At 39.0% G+C, this 18,502-nt stretch overlaps 2 protein-coding genes across 5 annotated transcripts in view; one reads left to right on the top strand and one right to left on the bottom strand.

The window, feature by feature from the left end:
• The window catches only part of LOC108362068 (uncharacterized), a 608,307-nt gene that overhangs the window by 215,985 nt on the left and 373,820 nt on the right, over positions 1-18,502 (bottom strand). The window lies entirely within an intron of this gene.
• Positions 8,526-9,803, top strand: LOC108362097 (putative nuclease HARBI1). Its single transcript, XM_017614951.1, has 4 exons — positions 8,526-8,655; positions 8,710-9,151; positions 9,213-9,357; positions 9,417-9,803. The coding sequence occupies exons 1-4, from the start codon at positions 8,543-8,545 to the stop codon at positions 9,785-9,787; spliced, it is 1,071 nt and encodes a 356-aa protein (XP_017470440.1). The 5' UTR covers positions 8,526-8,542; the 3' UTR covers positions 9,788-9,803.

The following is an 18,502-nucleotide window of genomic DNA, read 5'->3' as shown; positions in this document are numbered from 1 at the left end:
GTGTAGGAAAATATGATAAAACGCCTTTATTTTAATTTCTATTTTGAAATAATTTCTGTAGAGTTTTAAGCTAGTGGAACAGTCTATGGAGAGTTCATTGTTTTATATTGATAACCAAGGGTACGCGGACGACATAGTGATTATCGCTAGAGGGAAGTTCGCAAGTACTCTCTGTGACATCGTCCAAAGAGGTCTTAACCTTGCAAAAAGGTGGTGTGCAGACGCAGGTTTAAATATCAACCCTTCCAAGACAGCTATAGTCACCAAGAAACGAAAGCTCCAGGGGATGAGGAACTTGACCTTGGACGGGGTCGTAATCAATGTCGCCAAAGAGGTTGAATATCTGGGACTGGGAAGTAAGTTTCTGTGGAGGGCCCATGTTGATGCGGTCACCTCTAACGCCACGAGCGATGATGGTGTGCAAACCTCTAGCGGGTAAATCCAGGGGGTACACTCCGAGGATCCTCAGATTGATGTACACCATGATAGTGAGACCTATAGTGACTTATGGTGCGGTGGCTTGGTATTTCAGGACTACTATGGGAACGGTGAGCCAGGCCCTCTCTAAGATTCAACGCCTGGAATGTGTATGCATTACCGGAGCAATGCGCACATGCCCGACGGCAGCCCTAGAGGTAATACTGGAACTCGAGCCACTGCATCTCTCAATTCAACAGGCGGCAGAGCGAACCCTCCATAACTTTGCGAAATAGGGCTTCGGCAAAGCCAAGGTGTTATCATCTAGGAACAGGGACAAGCTAGGTACCAAGCTCCCTCTAGCTTTGTTCCCCAGGGACGATATAAACAGGGAGGTGGTCTTCAAAAGAAATTTCAGGACCCACACTTATAACAAGGCGACCTGGTGTACCTCTATTATGGAGAGTCCCATACAGGCGAGCACAATACAGTGGCACACTGACGGCTCTAAAACACCTGCGGGGATTAAAGCAGGCGTGTACGGCCCCAGGCTGAAGCTTTCTATGCCCCTGGGAACCTTGCCTAGCATCTTTCAAGCGGAGGTCTATGCCATCAGTATATGCGCTGAGATTAACATTCACAGGAAGTATAGGAATGAAAGGATACTTATACTAAGTGATAGTCAGGCAGCACTTATGGCCCTCTCATCGTTCGAGAGCAAGTCCTCCTTGGTTTTGGAGTGTGTCGAGAGGCTTAATGCTCTGGCGGAGGTTAATGATATCCAACTAATGTGGATACCAGGGCACATGGTAGTTGGAGGAAATGAGGAAGCCGATCAACTGGCCAGAATACCGCTTCCTCGACCTCGATAGAACCTGAGCCATTTCTGGCAGAAAATTGCAAACTGAGGGAACTGCACTGGCGTGGCACTATGGGCCAACGACAGGCAAAAAGCATTTAGGAAGCTACAATCAGGCAAGATACAGGGTACTCATGGATCTCTCAAAAGAGAAACTAAGAATTATTACAAGTTTTCTGACGGGACACTGTAGGCTCAGAGGGCACTTGAATAAACTAGGTATCTGGTCCAGCGACCTGTGTCGCTTTTGCGATGCGGCCAAGGAGACTCCTCTACACCTTGTTATGGAGTGTTAAGCCGTTGCACGCAGGAGGTATAGGAGCATAGGGAATGTCTGGCCAAAAGAGGAGCACTTACACTCACTGTCCCCGGGGTCTATTAGGAAATGTATAGACACCCTGGGTCTGGTTGAGGTGTTGTGATGAGCTAGGGGCACAATAGACCTACTGGTCGCAGTGCCATACCCAACTATCTATCTATCTATCAATATATTGATATTATTCATTTGTTTCTAGGTATATTTACATATCGATGGTCTTTAGAATTATCGAATCAACGCAAAATTTCATATTTTTCTTTGGAGCCAATTAAAGATTTTGTGTTTCGTAGTTAATTTAGCAATAATATGTATTTGGAACGAAATTATTTCGGATTATTAGCAGTCACACTGTAGGGAAAATTTGTAAGCTTTCAAATAATGACTTTTCTCGAAAAGTATCGAAATAATTAAGAACTCCTAAGTAGCTCAACAAAGAGAACTCCACTGGTGCTACTGAACAACGGCACACAACAAAAAATGTCGTTATTTCTCATAAAGGCATCAACAGTTCACGATGAATGTGAGACATGTGCCACTGTTCAGTAATAGGAGTTGCCTAATTCGGTTTTGTGACAAACGGCACAACTGCGCCTCTGTCGGAGTGGTAACAACTAAAAATATATCGATTTGCCACAGGAAAATATGGTTGTTTATCAACCTAATACGCTGTATAACTCAAAAACGTGAAATTTTGAGTCGTGTTGTTATTGCAGAGGACCGTCAATATACACAAACATATCGTCGTTTAAAGTACAAAACCGCGTAACTGACATTGGCTGCCAAAAATTGGATTTGCTCACACAATCTCTTGGCTCAATCCTTATCCATTCGTCCTGAAATATACTAGCCAGAAATGCGATTGCTTATAAAAAAGAGAACCATTTTGAAATATGAGTGTTTTTACGCTCTAGGAAATAATTTCTACAACTTCACATACGCGGTTTTGCATTTTGCTGATACGCGGCTTTGCACTTTAAACGATGATATGTATATTTTCAAGTAGGGTTAAAAAGCATCCAATGTACGAATCCCTCAAGGGACTTCATGTTTGTGATAAATTATAGACGTTCATATTGGCATCACTACCAACAAAAAGCACAACCTCACTATTCTGTCCCTAGCGATCACTTTTTTCTTTCCCTCCTCCTCTATCAGTCTGTGTACACTTTTATGCACACGCTCAGTCTCACGCGACATATACACCTAATTCATTTTTTACACGGTAGAAACGATCCTTGGAAAACCTTACAAAATTGTGAATTTGTATCTTTTTTCACAAAATTTTATTTTCTGTTCTCATACATTTTCTTTTAATTGAATCGTTGAGTTCGGCAACCGTACAAGTTCAAAATCAGTTTGTCGTTGTTGAAATCAAAAACAGTACGGACATGTACGGCTTTCTTCAGATTTCACGGGTGGAGTCAGCTGTACTATTTTAACGGCTAAGGATCTAATACGGTAAAATGAGAGAAAACCATGCATGTCCGTGACTTGTACTGATTTTTATCTCAACTACGAAAAACTGATTTTGGACTTGTACGGTTGTCAAACTCACCGATTCAATTATTAATGAGTTGAAATTATTTCAATGTGTTAACGAATGAAAGCAAGTTAAATCTTCATATGTGCTTGAACACACACACTGAACAGCAAAACTTTGTCTGCGCTTGAACATACTCATTTGACCCAAGCTTGCTTAATGCCATTTTTACCGTGTATTCATCTACAATTTTCCACAACAAGGTACAATTTACGCGATTATATTGTTATAAATAAATATGTGTATAAAGTTAGCGAAACAACACCAAAAAAAAATGCCGCATATACCCATGAATTTGCCGTTTTTGCCGTTAATTAGTTGTGGAAAAAATAATTTTGTCGCTGTGGTATTTTTTTAGATATAAGGTGTTTTGGTAACTTTATATAAAGTTAGCGAAGCACCCCTCCAAACTCAAAGACAAAAGACATTATGTCAAAATTTGCCATTTTTTGCCGTTCTCTGATGAGCTAGTTTACTTTTGAAAAAATAATTTTTTTTAAATAACAAAAAATTTTTTTTTTGCAATTTTATTTTTTTTTTCAATGTTCAATAATTTTTAGAAGCAAAGGATAATAATATAATAGAAAATCAAGCCCGGTTTCTTTATGTACCACTTTAATTTAAACAAACAATAATCACAATGGCAAAAATGCAAAGAATTAAGAAGCCTCCTTATCACAAACAAGCCAAACGGCAAAATATGTCACAAAAAAATAAATAGTTTTGATTATTTTTAACCAATTTTTAAACCGCTTTCCAAGTCCCTATTTTTTTTTTAATAAGGCTGTTTAAACAAAAAAAATAATCAAATACAGTTTTAATGCACAAAACAAGCCAAACGGCAAATTATGTCACTAGATAATTTATTGTTTTTGTTATTTTTAATAAATTTTTAAACCGCATTCCAGTCCCCATTTTTTTAACAGCCTTATTTAAACAAAAAAAATAGTGGCTTGGAAAGCGGTTTAAAAATTGGTTAAAAATAATAAAAACAATTAATTTTTTTGTGACATAATTTGCCGTTTGGCTTGTTTGTGCACTAAAACTGTTTTTGATTTTGTCGTTTAATCTTTTGTTTGTTTAAACAGCCTTATTTAAAGAAAAAATAGTGGCTTGGAAAGCGGTTTAAAAATTGGTTAAAAATAATAAAAACAATTAATTTTTTTGTGACATAATTTGCCGTTTGGCTTGTTTGTGCACTAAAACTGTTTTTGATTTTGTCGTTTAATCTTTTGTTTGTTTAAACAGCCTTATTTAAAGAAAAAATAGTGGCTTGGAAAGCGGTTTAAAAATTGGTTAAAAATAATAAAAACAATTAATTTTTTTGTGACATAATTTGCCGTTTGGCTTGTTTTGTGCATTACAACTTTTTTTGATTTTGTCGTTTAATTTGTTTTTGTTTAAACAGCCTTATTTAAAAAAAGGCACTTGGAAAGCGGTTTAAAAATTGGTTAAAAATAATAAAAACAATTAATTTTTTTGTGACATAATTTGCCGTTTGGCTTGTTTTGTGCATTACAACTTTTTTTGATTTTGTCGTTTAATTTGTTTTTGTTTAAACAGCCTTATTTAAAAAAAGGCACTTGGAAAGCGGTTTAAAAATTGGTTAAAAATAATAAAAACCATTAATTTTTTTGTTACATAATTTGCCGTTTGGCTTGTTTTGTACATTAAAACTGTTTTTGATTTTGCCATTTGATTGTGATAAAGAAGCTTCTTAATTTTTTGCATTCTACCATGGTGATTGTTGTTTGTTTAAATTTCAAAGTGGTACATAAAGAAACCGGGTTTGCTTTTCTATTATATTATTATCCTTTTCTTCTAAAAATTATTGAACATTGAAAAAAAATATAAAATTGCAAAAAAATTTTTTTTCAAAAGTTTGGAGGGGTGCTTCGCTAACTTTATATAAAGTTAGCAAAACACCTTATATCTAAAAAAATACACCAGAGCGACAAAATTATTTTTTCCACAACTAATTAACGGCAAAAAAAAACGGCAAATTCATGGGTATATGCGACATTTTTTTCTTGATGTTGTTTCGCTAACTTTATACACATATTTAAGATGGCAATGGAAATATGCCTTCTGACAACCACCAAACCGGAATATTAGAAGATTATATTGATATTATTCATTTGTTTCTAGGTATATTTACATATCGATGGTCTTTAGAATTATCGAAACAACGCAAAATTTAATATTTTTCTTTGGAGCCAATTAAAGATTTTGTGTTTCGTAGGTAATTTAGCAATAATATGTATTTGGAACGAAATTATTCCGGATTATTAGCAGTCACACTGTAGGAAAAATTTGTAAGCTTTCAAATAATGACTTTTCTCGAAAAGTTGCGAAATAATTAAGAACTCCTAAGTAGCTTAACAAAGAGAACTCCACTGGTACTACTGAACAACGGCACACAACAAAAAATGTCGTTATTTCTCATAAAGGCATCAACAGTTCACGATGAATGTGAGACATGTGCCACTGTTCAGTAATAGGAGTTGCCTAATTCGGTTTTGTGACAAACGGCACAACTGCGCCTCTGTCGGAGTGGTAACAACTAAAAATATATCGATTTGCCACAGGAAAATATGGTTGTTTATCAACCTAATACGCTGTATAACTCAAAAACGTGAAATTTTGAGTCGTGTTGTTATTGCAGAGGACCGTCAATATACACAAACATATCGTCNCAAATCCAATGTCAGTAAAATGGTGCGCAAGCATTTATCTACCACATACAATTTATGCACTTATGCTTACTTTCTTCCATTCGACGGCCGTTCTTGTAGGTNTCTGATTCCCCCTAGCGATCACTTTTTTCTTTCCCCCCTCCTCTATCAGTCTGTGTACACTTTTATGCACACGCTCAGTCTCACGCAACATATACACCTAATTATTTTTTTACACGGTAGAAACGATCCTTGGAAAACCTTACAAAATTCTGAATTTGTATCTTTTTTCACAAAATTTAATTTTCTGTTCTCATACATTTTCTTTTAATTGAATCGTTGAGTTCGGCAACCGTACACGGTGGGCAGGAAGCGAAGATAGGTTGCATAAAAATGTCGACNAGTTTTTTTCAGCGCTACAAGCGTAAATATTAATATATTTCCTTAAACCAAGCTATATTTTTTTATTTTCTTACCTTTCCTGGCAGAACCCTCCATCTTAACGATCACTAATAACCTTTCGTCTGTTTTCAACGATTGTCGTCTCACTTTCGTCTTCCATTCGCCTTAAAAAATTCCAAACTAGACGAAAACTACGTAGGGATCAGCTGTTTTCGTGCTGCCAGACGATTTCGACTTACATACTACCAACACACGAACGAAACGTCTGGCAGACGAAACGAACTTTCGCTTCGAGATACATGATTAGGCTGTATATGTAGGGATGCAACGATATGAGTAAATACAAGTGCATACTCGATAATTTTTGTTCGATACCAAGTAATTTTGGTATTGATATTTTCGAACCAAGTACTGAGTAGATATCGAAAAAAATACTCGTATCGGAACCCGATACCAAAGGGAATTTTCTTTCGGAATTTTTTCCTACACTAATATGAATCGGCCAGTGCTTTATGGCTGCTTAAACGCCAGCGACCTTCAAATATTGAATACGTTTTTTCCCTGAAACCAGTATGCAATGCACTTTTATAACAGATACTTTTCCGGTTTTTGCATCAGGGAATCCATTTCCACGGTAGCAAAAACCATAAAACCAATTAAAATATTTTGCTAAGTTCATTGAACGCTGTTCTTAATCCAAAAGTATAAAAATCCAAAGATTTTTCTTTTGTCTTAAGGTCAAGGAAATTTTTCATTTAAGTGTACCTTTAAAATGACTCAAAAGTAGAATTTTTGGTTTTTTGGATTTTTAACTAAAAACAGTTTGTAATAAACTTTTTAAAAACAATTCAAAATTAATTTTCGATGTTTGCGACAAAGGAAATAGATTCCTTCAGGTACGAAATGCAAAAATACGGATTCAAAACTTTTTAAAAATTTTATTGCTTCTGGTTCAGGCCAAAAAAAGGATAACAATTCAAACCATCTATTTTTGAATGTCATTTTAAAGGTCAAGGTAGTTATTCAAACAAACGGGACTCTTTTTCCTGAATTCCCCATCTCAAAAGCTTTAAAACACTCAAATTTTGCGCCCGTCCCTCCTACCTGCGTACGCCCACGCCTCTGTGCGCCGTCGAATCATATATGTATATATTCTTCTATATTGGCAGTAAGCTAACTTCTCAATGTGTAAGCCAAGGCGAATCTATAAAAGGTGGTGTTATCGAATCCGCTGATTTCACGGCGAATTTGTACCTTTTGTCAAAATGATGTGTTTGTTTTAATTTTGCTTTGTACTGATCGTTAATGTGCGTATAATTTGTTGTTGTAACTTTTGTTTTTGTTCTGTCAACACCACCTTGTATAAATTCGCCTTGGTGTAAGCATTCCGAAATCAAAGCGAGATAGCCTACTGCCGTTTTTGTGTATGTTTGTATTGTGTACGTGAGTGCCGTTTTTATACCCAAGCGTACTTTGTTCATATAACGGTTGTTTGTAACAGGCAAAACGAATCGAGCTAGATATAGACAAATGTATACATAAATGATCAGAATGAAAATATACATCGATTAAGCGTCTGTGCACACGATAACTCGAGTAAAAATTGAGATATCTTAACGAAACTTGGTACGTGTATTTCTTTAGAGCGTAGGACGGATGGTACTGAAAATGGGAAACATCGGACAATAACCACGCCTACCTCCCATATAACGGTAGTTTTCAGAAACACGAAAACTGCAATATTTTAGTAACTACTGAAGATTATTCATTCAAAATTGATATTTACAACAATTTTCAGATAAATCATGAGAATATTATAAATTTTTGAAAAATGTTTGANCAAGTTCAAAATCAGTTTGTCGTTGTTGAAATCAAAAACAGTACGGACATGTACGGCACATTCACGGGTGGAGTCAGCTGTACTACTTTAACGGCTAAGCATCTAATACGGTAAAATGAGAGAAAAACCATGCATGTCCGTGACTTGTACTGATTTTTCAGCCTTATTATGTATCTCGAACGATAGGCCGCACGAACGATTCGTCTGTAGGCGATATCGTCACGGATTGCAATTTTGTAACTCTGTCGTTCGTCTTCGTCTTGTCTTTACGTCGATTACGTTACAATCGTCTCGGTTAAGTTGTATGATGTTGCCGGATGTAATTTTGATGTACTTCCAAAGAGTTTTTCTTAGATTTCTAATATTTTCAGCTTATTTCAATGCTTTTTATTTTAAATCGGCAACATCGGAATTGTTTACATTTTGGTTTTGCTTAAAAGTGTTTTGGTTGTGTTGCGGAAAGAAATATAAGGAAAATAAATTTTTAAAAATGTATGCTGCTATAGCGCTAATGGACGCCGAGGAATCCGAAGAAAGGGAAAGGCGGATACAGAGGAGGAGATTGCGAGACCACACCAATGTAATGGAACTACCTGAGACTGAGTAAGTTCAAGATTAGCAACTAATTTTTGTATGCTACAATGTATTCGTTTCTAGATTTGTTGCAAATTTCCGAATCAATAAAGAAATATTCCAATACATATTAAACGAATTAAAAGAGCACATGGCTCCATCACATAGAAGCACCCACCTATCGCACCAGCTAAAACTCGCGACTTTTTTAAGATTTCTCGCCACCGGCAGTTACCAAAAATCTGTTGGTAACGAAAATATTTCGTCGATGGGGCAGTCAACTGCAGCCAACGTGATCAGGGAATGCCTAAATATTTTTGAGGACCATTTTTGCCAGAAATGGGTGAATTTTAGGAGAAACATCGATGAGGAAAATGCAGTTAAAGAATATTTCTTTGAGAAATACGGAATACCTGGGGTTATTGGTTGTGTTGATGGAACACACGTTCGTATTAAGTCGCCAGGAAGTGACAACCACCATTTATACCTCAACCGCAAGGGTTTTTACAGTCTTAATGTAATGGCGGTAGGTTAATGATTTACTATCTTTACAAGTATACATATACACAAACTGAGTTTCCTTACAGATATGCGATCACAACATGGTAATCACATTTGTTGACGCTAGGCATCCAGGGGCGAATCATGATTCATTTGTTTGGAATGTGAGTCACGCAGAACAGGAGCTAAAATCTGATTATAACAATGGAAAAACCAACACATGGCTACTCGGTAAGTTTTAAAACTTAAAAAGGCTATAAAACTATTACTGACAATGAAAATTTTTGTAGGTGATTCTGGTTACCCCTTGCAGCCATACTTGATGACGCCATTCAGAAGCGCAGCCGATGAAATTCAACGAATTTACAACACAAAGCACTCGAAAGCTCGTAATGTAATTGAGAGATGTTTCGGTGTTTTGAAAAACCGATTTCGATGTATAATTGGCTCGAGAGGGCTACACTATTCACCAGAAAAAGTTACACAAATTGTAAATGTTTGCTGTGCTATTCATAACGTTTGTATATTTTTCAAACATCAAATTCCATTGGAGAGCCCAGATATGGAGAATCTTGTTAGTTACGAAGAAGAACTTGAAAACAGTAACATTTCGAATACAGCTGCCCTTATTAGAATGAGAATAGCAGAGAGTTTGTTATAAACGCAGTTTTATTATAAAGTATGTTTGTCTAGATTTCAGGTACACCAGCAAAATTCATTTGTCTTAAAATTAATAAAATATTTACATAAAAACTCAACAAAATATCTTTTCAGTCTTAAAACCTAAATCTACATATAAACTAAGTAAATGCTACAAAATATCAATTCACACTTAAATCTAAAAAATATTTACACAAAAAAAAACAAAATATCACTTCAATACTCTCACAATAGTGGTATGAAAATTAATTCCGGAAGTACTCCAAAATTTTTTCAAAAATTGCAGATTGGCGTTCCACTGCAGCAGTTAATTTGTTTGTGGCATCCACCTGCAGCATTGATGCCTCTACCATTTTTTTTGCAGCCTCAGCCTGCACTTTAGCGGCTTCTGCTTGGACTTTGGCAGATTCAGCCACTGTCTCTTGGAAGGTGCGCTTCCTATTAGTGGAACGTAACGTGTGCGTTGGTGTAGGACGGGTTGTCTGTGTAGTGGGAGTCACTACTCCCACTGGTGGTGGTTGGTTGTGCCTTATAGGAGATTGAAGGGTGGTTGTTTGTTGCCTTCGTTGGTCAAGTGTTGGCGATTCAGTCACAAGTAAAGGAGGCATTTCCTCCAACGACGAATGTCTTGACATGTTAGAGGTCGCCGTCGAAGGAATGCCGAAAACTCTGCCGCTCGGGGCTGCTGACCTTGAAATAAAAACCAGGCTGTCTATGGCCTGCCCCATTTCGGAAAGCGGAGAGTGACGGAATGGGCCACCACCGGTAGCAGTAAGGCTTCGTGTGTTTTCGGCAATCTTCTTTTTTGTCCGGCTTTTCAAGTCAGCCCATATCTTGAAAAATAAAAATAAAATCAAATCCAATGTCAGTAAAATGGTGCGCAAGCATTTATCTACCACATACAATTTATGCACTTATGCTTACTTTCTTCCATTCGACGGCCGTTCTTGTAGGTGGACCATGAGAATTAATTTTCCTCATAATTTCCTCCCACCGCTCCTCTACCCTTCATCGATCAGATCCAAACACTGCAACACCTCTGGCCAGGTCAGGATTTCTCTCCATTTCTTTTACCAGTACTTTAAATTGAGTGGTTGTAGTTTTTTTCAGCGCTACAAGCGTAAATATTAATATATTTCCTTAAACCAAGCTATATTTTTTTATTTTCTTACCTTTCCTGGCAGAACCCTCCATCTTAACGATCACTAATAACCTTTCGTCTGTTTTCAACGATTGTCGTCTCACTTTCGTCTTCCATTCGCCTTAAAAAATTCCAAACTAGACGAAAACTACGTAGGGATCAGCTGTTTTCGTGCTGCCAGACGATTTCGACTTACATACTACCAACACACGAACGAAACGTCTGGCAGACGAAACGAACTTTCGCTTCGAGATACATGATTAGGCTGTATATGTAGGGATGCAACGATACGAGTAAATACAAGTGCATACTCGATAATTTTTGTTCGATACCAAGTAATTTTGGTATTGATATTTTCGAACCAAGTACTGAGTAGATATCGAAAAAAATACTCGTATCGGAACCCGATACCAAAGGGAATTTTCTTTCGGAATTTTTTCCTACACTAATATGAATCGGCCAGTGCTTTATGGCTGCTTAAACGCCAGCGACCTTCAAATATTGAATACGTTTTTTCCCTGAAACCAGTATGCAATGCACTTTTATAACAGATACTTTTCCGGTTTTTGCATCAGGGAATCCATTTCCACGGTAGCAAAAACCATAAAACCAATTAAAATATTTTGCTAAGTTCATTGAACGCTGTTCTTAATCCAAAAGTATAAAAATCCAAAGATTTTTCTTTTGTCTTAAGGTCAAGGAAATTTTTCATTTAAGTGTACCTTTAAAATGACTCAAAAGTAGAATTTTTGGTTTTTTGGATTTTTAACTAAAAACAGTTTGTAATAAACTTTTTAAAAACAATTCAAAATTAATTTTCGATGTTTGCGACAAAGGAAATAGATTCCTTCAGGTACGAAATGCAAAAATACGGATTCAAAACTTTTTAAAAATTTTATTGCTTCTGGTTCAGGCCAAAAAAAGGATAACAATTCAAACCATCTATTTTTGAATGTCATTTTAAAGGTCAAGGTAGTTATTCAAACAAACGGGACTCTTTTTCCTGAATTCCCCATCTCAAAAGCTTTAAAACACTCAAATTTTGCGCCCGTCCCTCCTACCTGCGTACGCCCACGCCTCTGTGCGCCGTCGAATCATATATGTATATATTCTTCTATATTGGCAGTAAGCTAACTTCTCAATGTGTAAGCCAAGGCGAATCTATAAAAGGTGGTGTTATCGAATCCGCTGATTTCACGGCGAATTTGTACCTTTTGTCAAAATGATGTGTTTGTTTTAATTTTGCTTTGTACTGATCGTTAATGTGCGTATAATTTGTTGTTGTAACTTTTGTTTTTGTTCTGTCAACACCACCTTGTATAAATTCGCCTTGGTGTAAGCATTCCGAAATCAAAGCGAGATAGCCTACTGCCGTTTTTGTGTATGTTTGTATTGTGTACGTGAGTGCCGTTTTTATACCCAAGCGTACTTTGTTCATATAACGGTTGTTTGTAACAGGCAAAACGAATCGAGCTAGATATAGACAAATGTATACATAAATGATCAGAATGAAAATATACATCGATTAAGCGTCTGTGCACACGATAACTCGAGTAAAAATTGAGATATCTTAACGAAACTTGGTACGTGTATTTCTTTAGAGCGTAGGACGGATGGTACTGAAAATGGGAAACATCGGACAATAACCACGCCTACCTCCCATATAACGGTAGTTTTCAGAAACACGAAAACTGCAATATTTTAGTAACTACTGAAGATTATTCATTCAAAATTGATATTTACAACAATTTTCAGATAAATCATGAGAATATTATAAATTTTTGAAAAATGTTTGAATGTACATCTTCATCTTCATCTTCATCTTCATCTTCATCTTCATCTTTATCTTCATCTTCATCTTCATCTTCTTCGTCTTCATCTTCATCTTCATCTTCGTGTTCATCCTCACATTCATCTTTATCTTTTCCTTTATCCTGATCCATGTCTTCATTGTTATTAGGTTAGGTATTTAAATTTTCTTTCCTCTTTGTTTTTATATTTAGGTTTCTTTACTTTTATTTTAACCTTTCCATTTATACCTTTCTTCTTCTACATACTCAACTTTAGCTTTTTCCTAGCACTAATCTTAATCTACTTAAATCTGATTCCTAAACGACTGCTTAGCACATTTCTTTAATGCAGTATTAATATTAAGGCATTCATTTAGGAGGCATTTCCGCCCCAACCATATACATATACGGCATCAGTATTGGTGTCACTTTTGAATTGATTTTTTCGCTTTATGGTAAACTATTTTGAAATTGTTTATACCGTTGAGGTATATTTTGGCCGTGAAAGTGGTGTAAAGAAAACATGATTGCCTATTTATATATAAGATGTATAGATTATATGCATATTTAGCTAGCAAATATGTGGAGTGGTCCTTTTTTTGCATTTGCATAATCTAGACAACTTATGTAATCTGATGTTTGTTAATAAACCAGGGAAAATTATGTGTCCAAATAGTCTAAGATCCGACAAAGGCACGGCCTTCACCCATCTGTTTAATGGGTGAAATATTTTTTCTATGAAATTTAACGTGTTAATAAATATTTTGCGAGTGGGTTGGCCGAAAAAATTCTGGCCAGGATATTTTTAATTGAATATTCAAAAATTATTATTATTTTTTAATTCTGTACTCATTTGTTTAATGAACAAATAATATACCAATCAAAAGTATTAATCCTATAGAATGTGAAAACGTTGGGTTGTCTATTTTTTCTAGCCTATTTGGAGGTTTTAATATAGTATCCCTCTCAAACTCGCAAGGAAGAAAAAATGGATGTAGCAAGATATTCAAAGCTTTATTTTTGATTTAATAGTAAACTAAGGATTTGTTTAATCAATTAATATTAAGTATTTTTATTATTATCTAGGCAAGCACGACTTAGCAGCACGAAATGCAGACGAAAAAAGGACAGAAAGGCGGAAAGTCATGCCAGATTATAATTTTTGTATTTTATCTAACGCAAGGTCGCATTTGTGCTTGAGGCATTTTTGGGGTTACCGCACGCTGCAGGTGTGCTGCCACAGTACTCCCCGTCCAGACGAAACTATCTATATCGAAGAGGAATGTATATACGCCTCCCACTGCGGGTACATTTCGTCGTTTTAGGATCCGGCGCAAGTGACGATTTCTCTCGTTGTGTGGTGTGGCCTGGATCTTCATAATCGCCATTGGCGAAGAATGCGGGTTTGAGCCGATCGATGCTTATATCAGTGTGTCTCCCCCGTATGAGGAGTTTAAAAATTTTGGTGATCTCTTTACGACGGGATACGGTCCGTCATACGGATTTGTGAGTGAAGGACGGATCGAGTCATTCCGAACGAATACTTGAGATGCCGAATTAAGTGCAGGAGAAACAAACACTCTGGGAGTCGAATCATGCGCTGTATGGGTAGAACGCAGTTTCTGCATGGCCGCCCGAAACTGAGATACTGTTTGTTGGGTCACTTCTTTTAGACTTGTTTCCTGGAAAAATTCGCTGGAATCCGCAACATAGAACCGTAAACGAGCATGGAGGTGCATGCGTGTATATCAGGTTCATAAGCCACGCGGAGGCCGAGCAGAATTGCTGGTAAATGATGTACCCACCTTGATGGATCGTGGCTTAAAATAGCACCTTTGAAGCTTCGATGCCATCTTTCAATTATGCCGTTTGACTGCGGATGGTATGGTGAGGTCCGAAGGTGGGTTGCGCCAATTGCTTTCATTAACTCGGCGAATACTGCGGAGTCGAATTGTCGGCCTGATCCAACGAAATACGTGCTGGAACACCAAATCTCGAAACCCAGTTGCCTATAAACGCTTTCGCGACGGACTCGGCGGACACATCTGGCATTGGAGCTGCTTCTGACCAGCGGGTGTATCTGTCGATCACCGTGAGGCAAAAACGTTGTCCTTCGCAAGGAGGAAGAGGGCCAACGATGTCGATGTTGACGTGAGAGAACCGTTCTTTTGGCGCTTCGTAACGAGCGCGAGATTTGGTGTGTCGATGAATCTTAGATCGTTGGCAAGCTTCGCAGTTCCGGACGAATATCGTTGAGTCTTTCCTTATGCCGGGGCAAACAAATCTTTGCGTCATCAGGTTTGTAGTTGCGCGGAAGCCTGGGTGCGATAAGCCGTGTACCTTCGCAAGTAGTGTTCTTCGGAATTCGTGTGGTACGTAGGGGCGAATGCTTGCGGTCGACGTGTCGCATACCAGCCGGGCGTTACTGTTGGGAATGGAAAAATGCTTTAGTACTAACGAGGTACTATGCATACTTGAATCGTTAAGCAATGTTAGCAGATGGGGGTCGGTTTTCTGCGCTGCTGCGATCTTTTCATAATCGATAATCTCGTCGATCGATTGTATGCGTGACAGCAGGTCGTCGGCGGCGTTTTGTTTACCAGGCGTGTGACGAAAGTCGGTCGTAAATCGGCCTATAAAATCGAGTTGACGGACTCTACGAGGTGAAGCTTTCTCCAACTTCTGTCGAAAGGCGTAGACCAGTGGGCGATGATCTAGTTCTCCGTTTACGACTTGGTGTAAGGCAGCCCCCACGACTGTATCCGAAGCGTCTATATATGTATAACGATAACTCTGCCGCTGACACTGGGTGCACGAGCAGTGTTGCTTCCGACAATTCAGCTTTGCAACGGTCAAAAGCAGTTTCTACTTCACTGTTCCACACGAGTCGCGTGCGATCATTTTTCCTGTTGCCCGTAATCAGCTGTAGCAAATGCGATTGGTAGGCGACAGCGTTTGGCAAGAATTTGCGGTAAAAATTTACCATTGCGATGAAACTCTTTAACTCCTTGGCTATCGTGGGTTTCGGGAAATCGCGGATCGCCGTGATCCTTTCGGGTAAAGGACGAATTCCTCGGGCGTCGACTAAGTGCCCGAGAAATCTTAGCTCGCTTTTGCCAAAATCGCATTTGGACACATTAATTTCGAGATTGTTGTCTCGGAGTCGTTGAAGGACTGCGCGTATGTCTCGAAGATGCTGTTGCGCTGACGACGACGCTATACAAATGTCGTCGATATATGGGAAAGCGCAGTCTAGACCACGCAAAACTTCGTTTATCAGCCTTTGAAAGGTTTGCGCGGCGTTACATAATCCAAAGGTCATGAACCGAAATTCGAACAACCCGAATGGCGTCGTTATGGCTGTTTTGGCTACAACATCGTCGTGGATCGGCACTTGGTGAAAAGCACGTTGGAGATCGATCTTCGAGAAAATTATCTTACCTCGTAAGTTGCTTGTAAAATCCGATAAATATGGCAGCGGATATCGGTCGGGTACAGTTTGTGCATTAAGCGCACGATAATCGCCGCATGGTCTCCTGGTTCCGTCGCGGTCGAGAAAACACCGGTTGACCGATGTCACTATGCGCTGAACTACCGTGGATTTGGTCGAAGAACCAAAATTTGCTAGCTTCGTGATATCCGCAAGCTCGCGCAACAAATCAGCAAAGGGGTCATTTGCGTTGAATATTTTAATCTGGGTTACCTTGGAAAACGTTGACGCAGTTAGTGAAGATCGCAGTTTGGTGAGATTGTCGATCAGTTGGTTTCGACGCAAATCGATGAGAAGATCATAGAAACGAACGAAGTCTGCGCCGATTATCGGTGTTGTAACATCGGCGATTATGAACGACCACGGGAAATCTCGACGAAGTCCGAGATCCAAGTTGATTCTTTTTTTCACCGATGGTCTTGATGGTAGAACCATTTTCGGGATACAGTTTGGTTGTGGTAGGTCGCATATCGCGAGAACTGGCAGAGATGGGCAGGACGGACACGTCGGCTCTGGTACCGACAAGGAACATTTTCACTGTCCGTCGTTCGTGCACTTGAAGGCGAAGAACTTTGCGCTCTGTGACGGACCCTTCTCTATCGTCCGCCACTCGCTTCCGTAGTCAGAATGCATCGGATACGGAGGCTATCGCTCGAAGCACCTGGTTTCTGCGGCGGCACGGTATACGGCACTTCCGAGCGTCAGAGCCATATTTCTGGTGGTACCAACAGTCTTGGGCTGCAACAGATGATGTTTCTTGTGAATTTGCTGCTGTTTCAGAATTGTTTCGTGCATTAGCTCTTGGTCGAGAGGTTGACCGCCCACGATTACGCGAACGCGAACGAATAGCGAATTTTTCAAGTTTTTTGTCTAGTTCCATTACGAATGCACGCAGTTCGTTGACTTCGATTTGAGGTGTCGACTTAACGCGGTTCACTTGAAGCGGCGCGATAGCATCCACTATTGTGTCGGCTATTTTCGTAAACTCGGTCGCAGTACCGGATGAGGCTGCTATGACTGCTTGTGCGAACTCCGGTAAACGTTTGATACAGAGGTTTTTGAGCGCCGCATCGCCGAGTGTGTTGCCAGCGACGCGCTTCATTTCAAAGAAAAGTTCTGACGGTTTCTTATCCCCCAGTGGCAATTCTGAGAGTACGCGGTTGAGGCGTCGCTGTTCGATATCGGCGAAGTGCTCGATAATTCTTTGCCGCACATACTCGAACCTGTCGTTTTGCGGTAGCGATGCAATGACATCCCCCAGTTGGGCGAGGACGTTCGGGTCCAACGCTGCCAAAACAGTTGCCGTTTTTTGCTTCTCGGCCGTGATGCCTGAAGCAGCAAACCAAAAATCCATTGAAGTAAACCTGCTGCTCATTGGCTATACTGGTAACCTGGCATACACTACCGCGATAGTATTAGCGGGCGGGACCGTTGCTGCGGCCGGTGCACCTATCTCGGCTGCGGCCGGCAACCTACCGTCTTTCGTTTCGATCGGCATTGTCTTACCCTTAAAGTTTGGTTATGTGCTTACACGTGCTTGTCGCGCTTGTCCGAGTGCGAGATCACGTCGGGGTCACCATTTTGGTGTAATAGAGTATCCCTCTCAAACTAGTAAGGAAGAAAAAATGGATGTAGCAAGATATACAAAGTTTTATTTTTGATTTAATAGTAAACTAAGGATTTGTTTAATGAATTAACATTAAGTATTTTTATTAGTATCTAGGCAAGCACGACTTAGCAGTACGAAATCCAGACGAAAAAATTTTAGTATTTTATCTAACGCAAGGTCGCATTTGTGCTTGAGGCAATTTGGGGTTACCGCACACTGCAGGTGTGCTGCCACATCTACATATCGTGTTGGCAGGTATGAACACGTGCTAATACTAGCAATTTTCACTCATATGTTTAACATATTCCATAGGCTTTATGCTTTCGATTGGTATATATGTAATTTGTTCATTAAACCAATGAGTCCAAAATTAAAAAAAATTATAATATGTTTTGAATATTTAACTAAATTATCCTTCTTCTTCTTTGTTGACGCTGTAACCGCCTAAACGATTTTGGCCGAGTTCAGCAAAGCACGCCAGTCGTTTCTCCTCTGTGCCAACTGACGCCAATTGGAAACGCCAAGTGAAGCCAAGTTCTTCTCCACCTGATCTTTCCATCGCAGTGGGAGCCTCCCTCCCACAAATCTTCTGCAAAATCTTTCTCTCGAGTACTCCAAGAGCCGCCTTATCGGATGTTGTCATTGTTCATGCTTCTGCGCCATATACCAGCACGGGCATGATGAGT

This window comes from Rhagoletis zephyria, unplaced genomic scaffold (genome assembly GCF_001687245.7).
Source record: "Rhagoletis zephyria isolate East Lansing unplaced genomic scaffold, Rhagoletis_zephyria_1.1 Rzeph_scaffold_00021, whole genome shotgun sequence".
In the NCBI taxonomy this organism is placed as follows: domain Eukaryota; kingdom Metazoa; phylum Arthropoda; class Insecta; order Diptera; family Tephritidae; genus Rhagoletis; species Rhagoletis zephyria.
The sequence above is the reverse complement of the archived record's forward strand: the minus strand, read 5'-3'. Positions and strand labels throughout refer to the sequence as shown.

Bases quoted from the DNA above. Each gene is read 5' to 3' on its own strand.
- LOC108362097 (XM_017614951.1), top strand. From the start codon at position 8,543: ATGTATGCTGCTATAGCGCTAATGGACGCCGAGGAATCCGAAGAAAGG. The intron at 8,656-8,709 runs GTAAGTTCAAGA...ATTCGTTTCTAG, and splicing joins ATGGAACTACCTGAGACTGA to ATTTGTTGCAAATTTCCGAA. The intron at 9,358-9,416 runs GTAAGTTTTAAA...AAATTTTTGTAG, and splicing joins AACCAACACATGGCTACTCG to GTGATTCTGGTTACCCCTTG.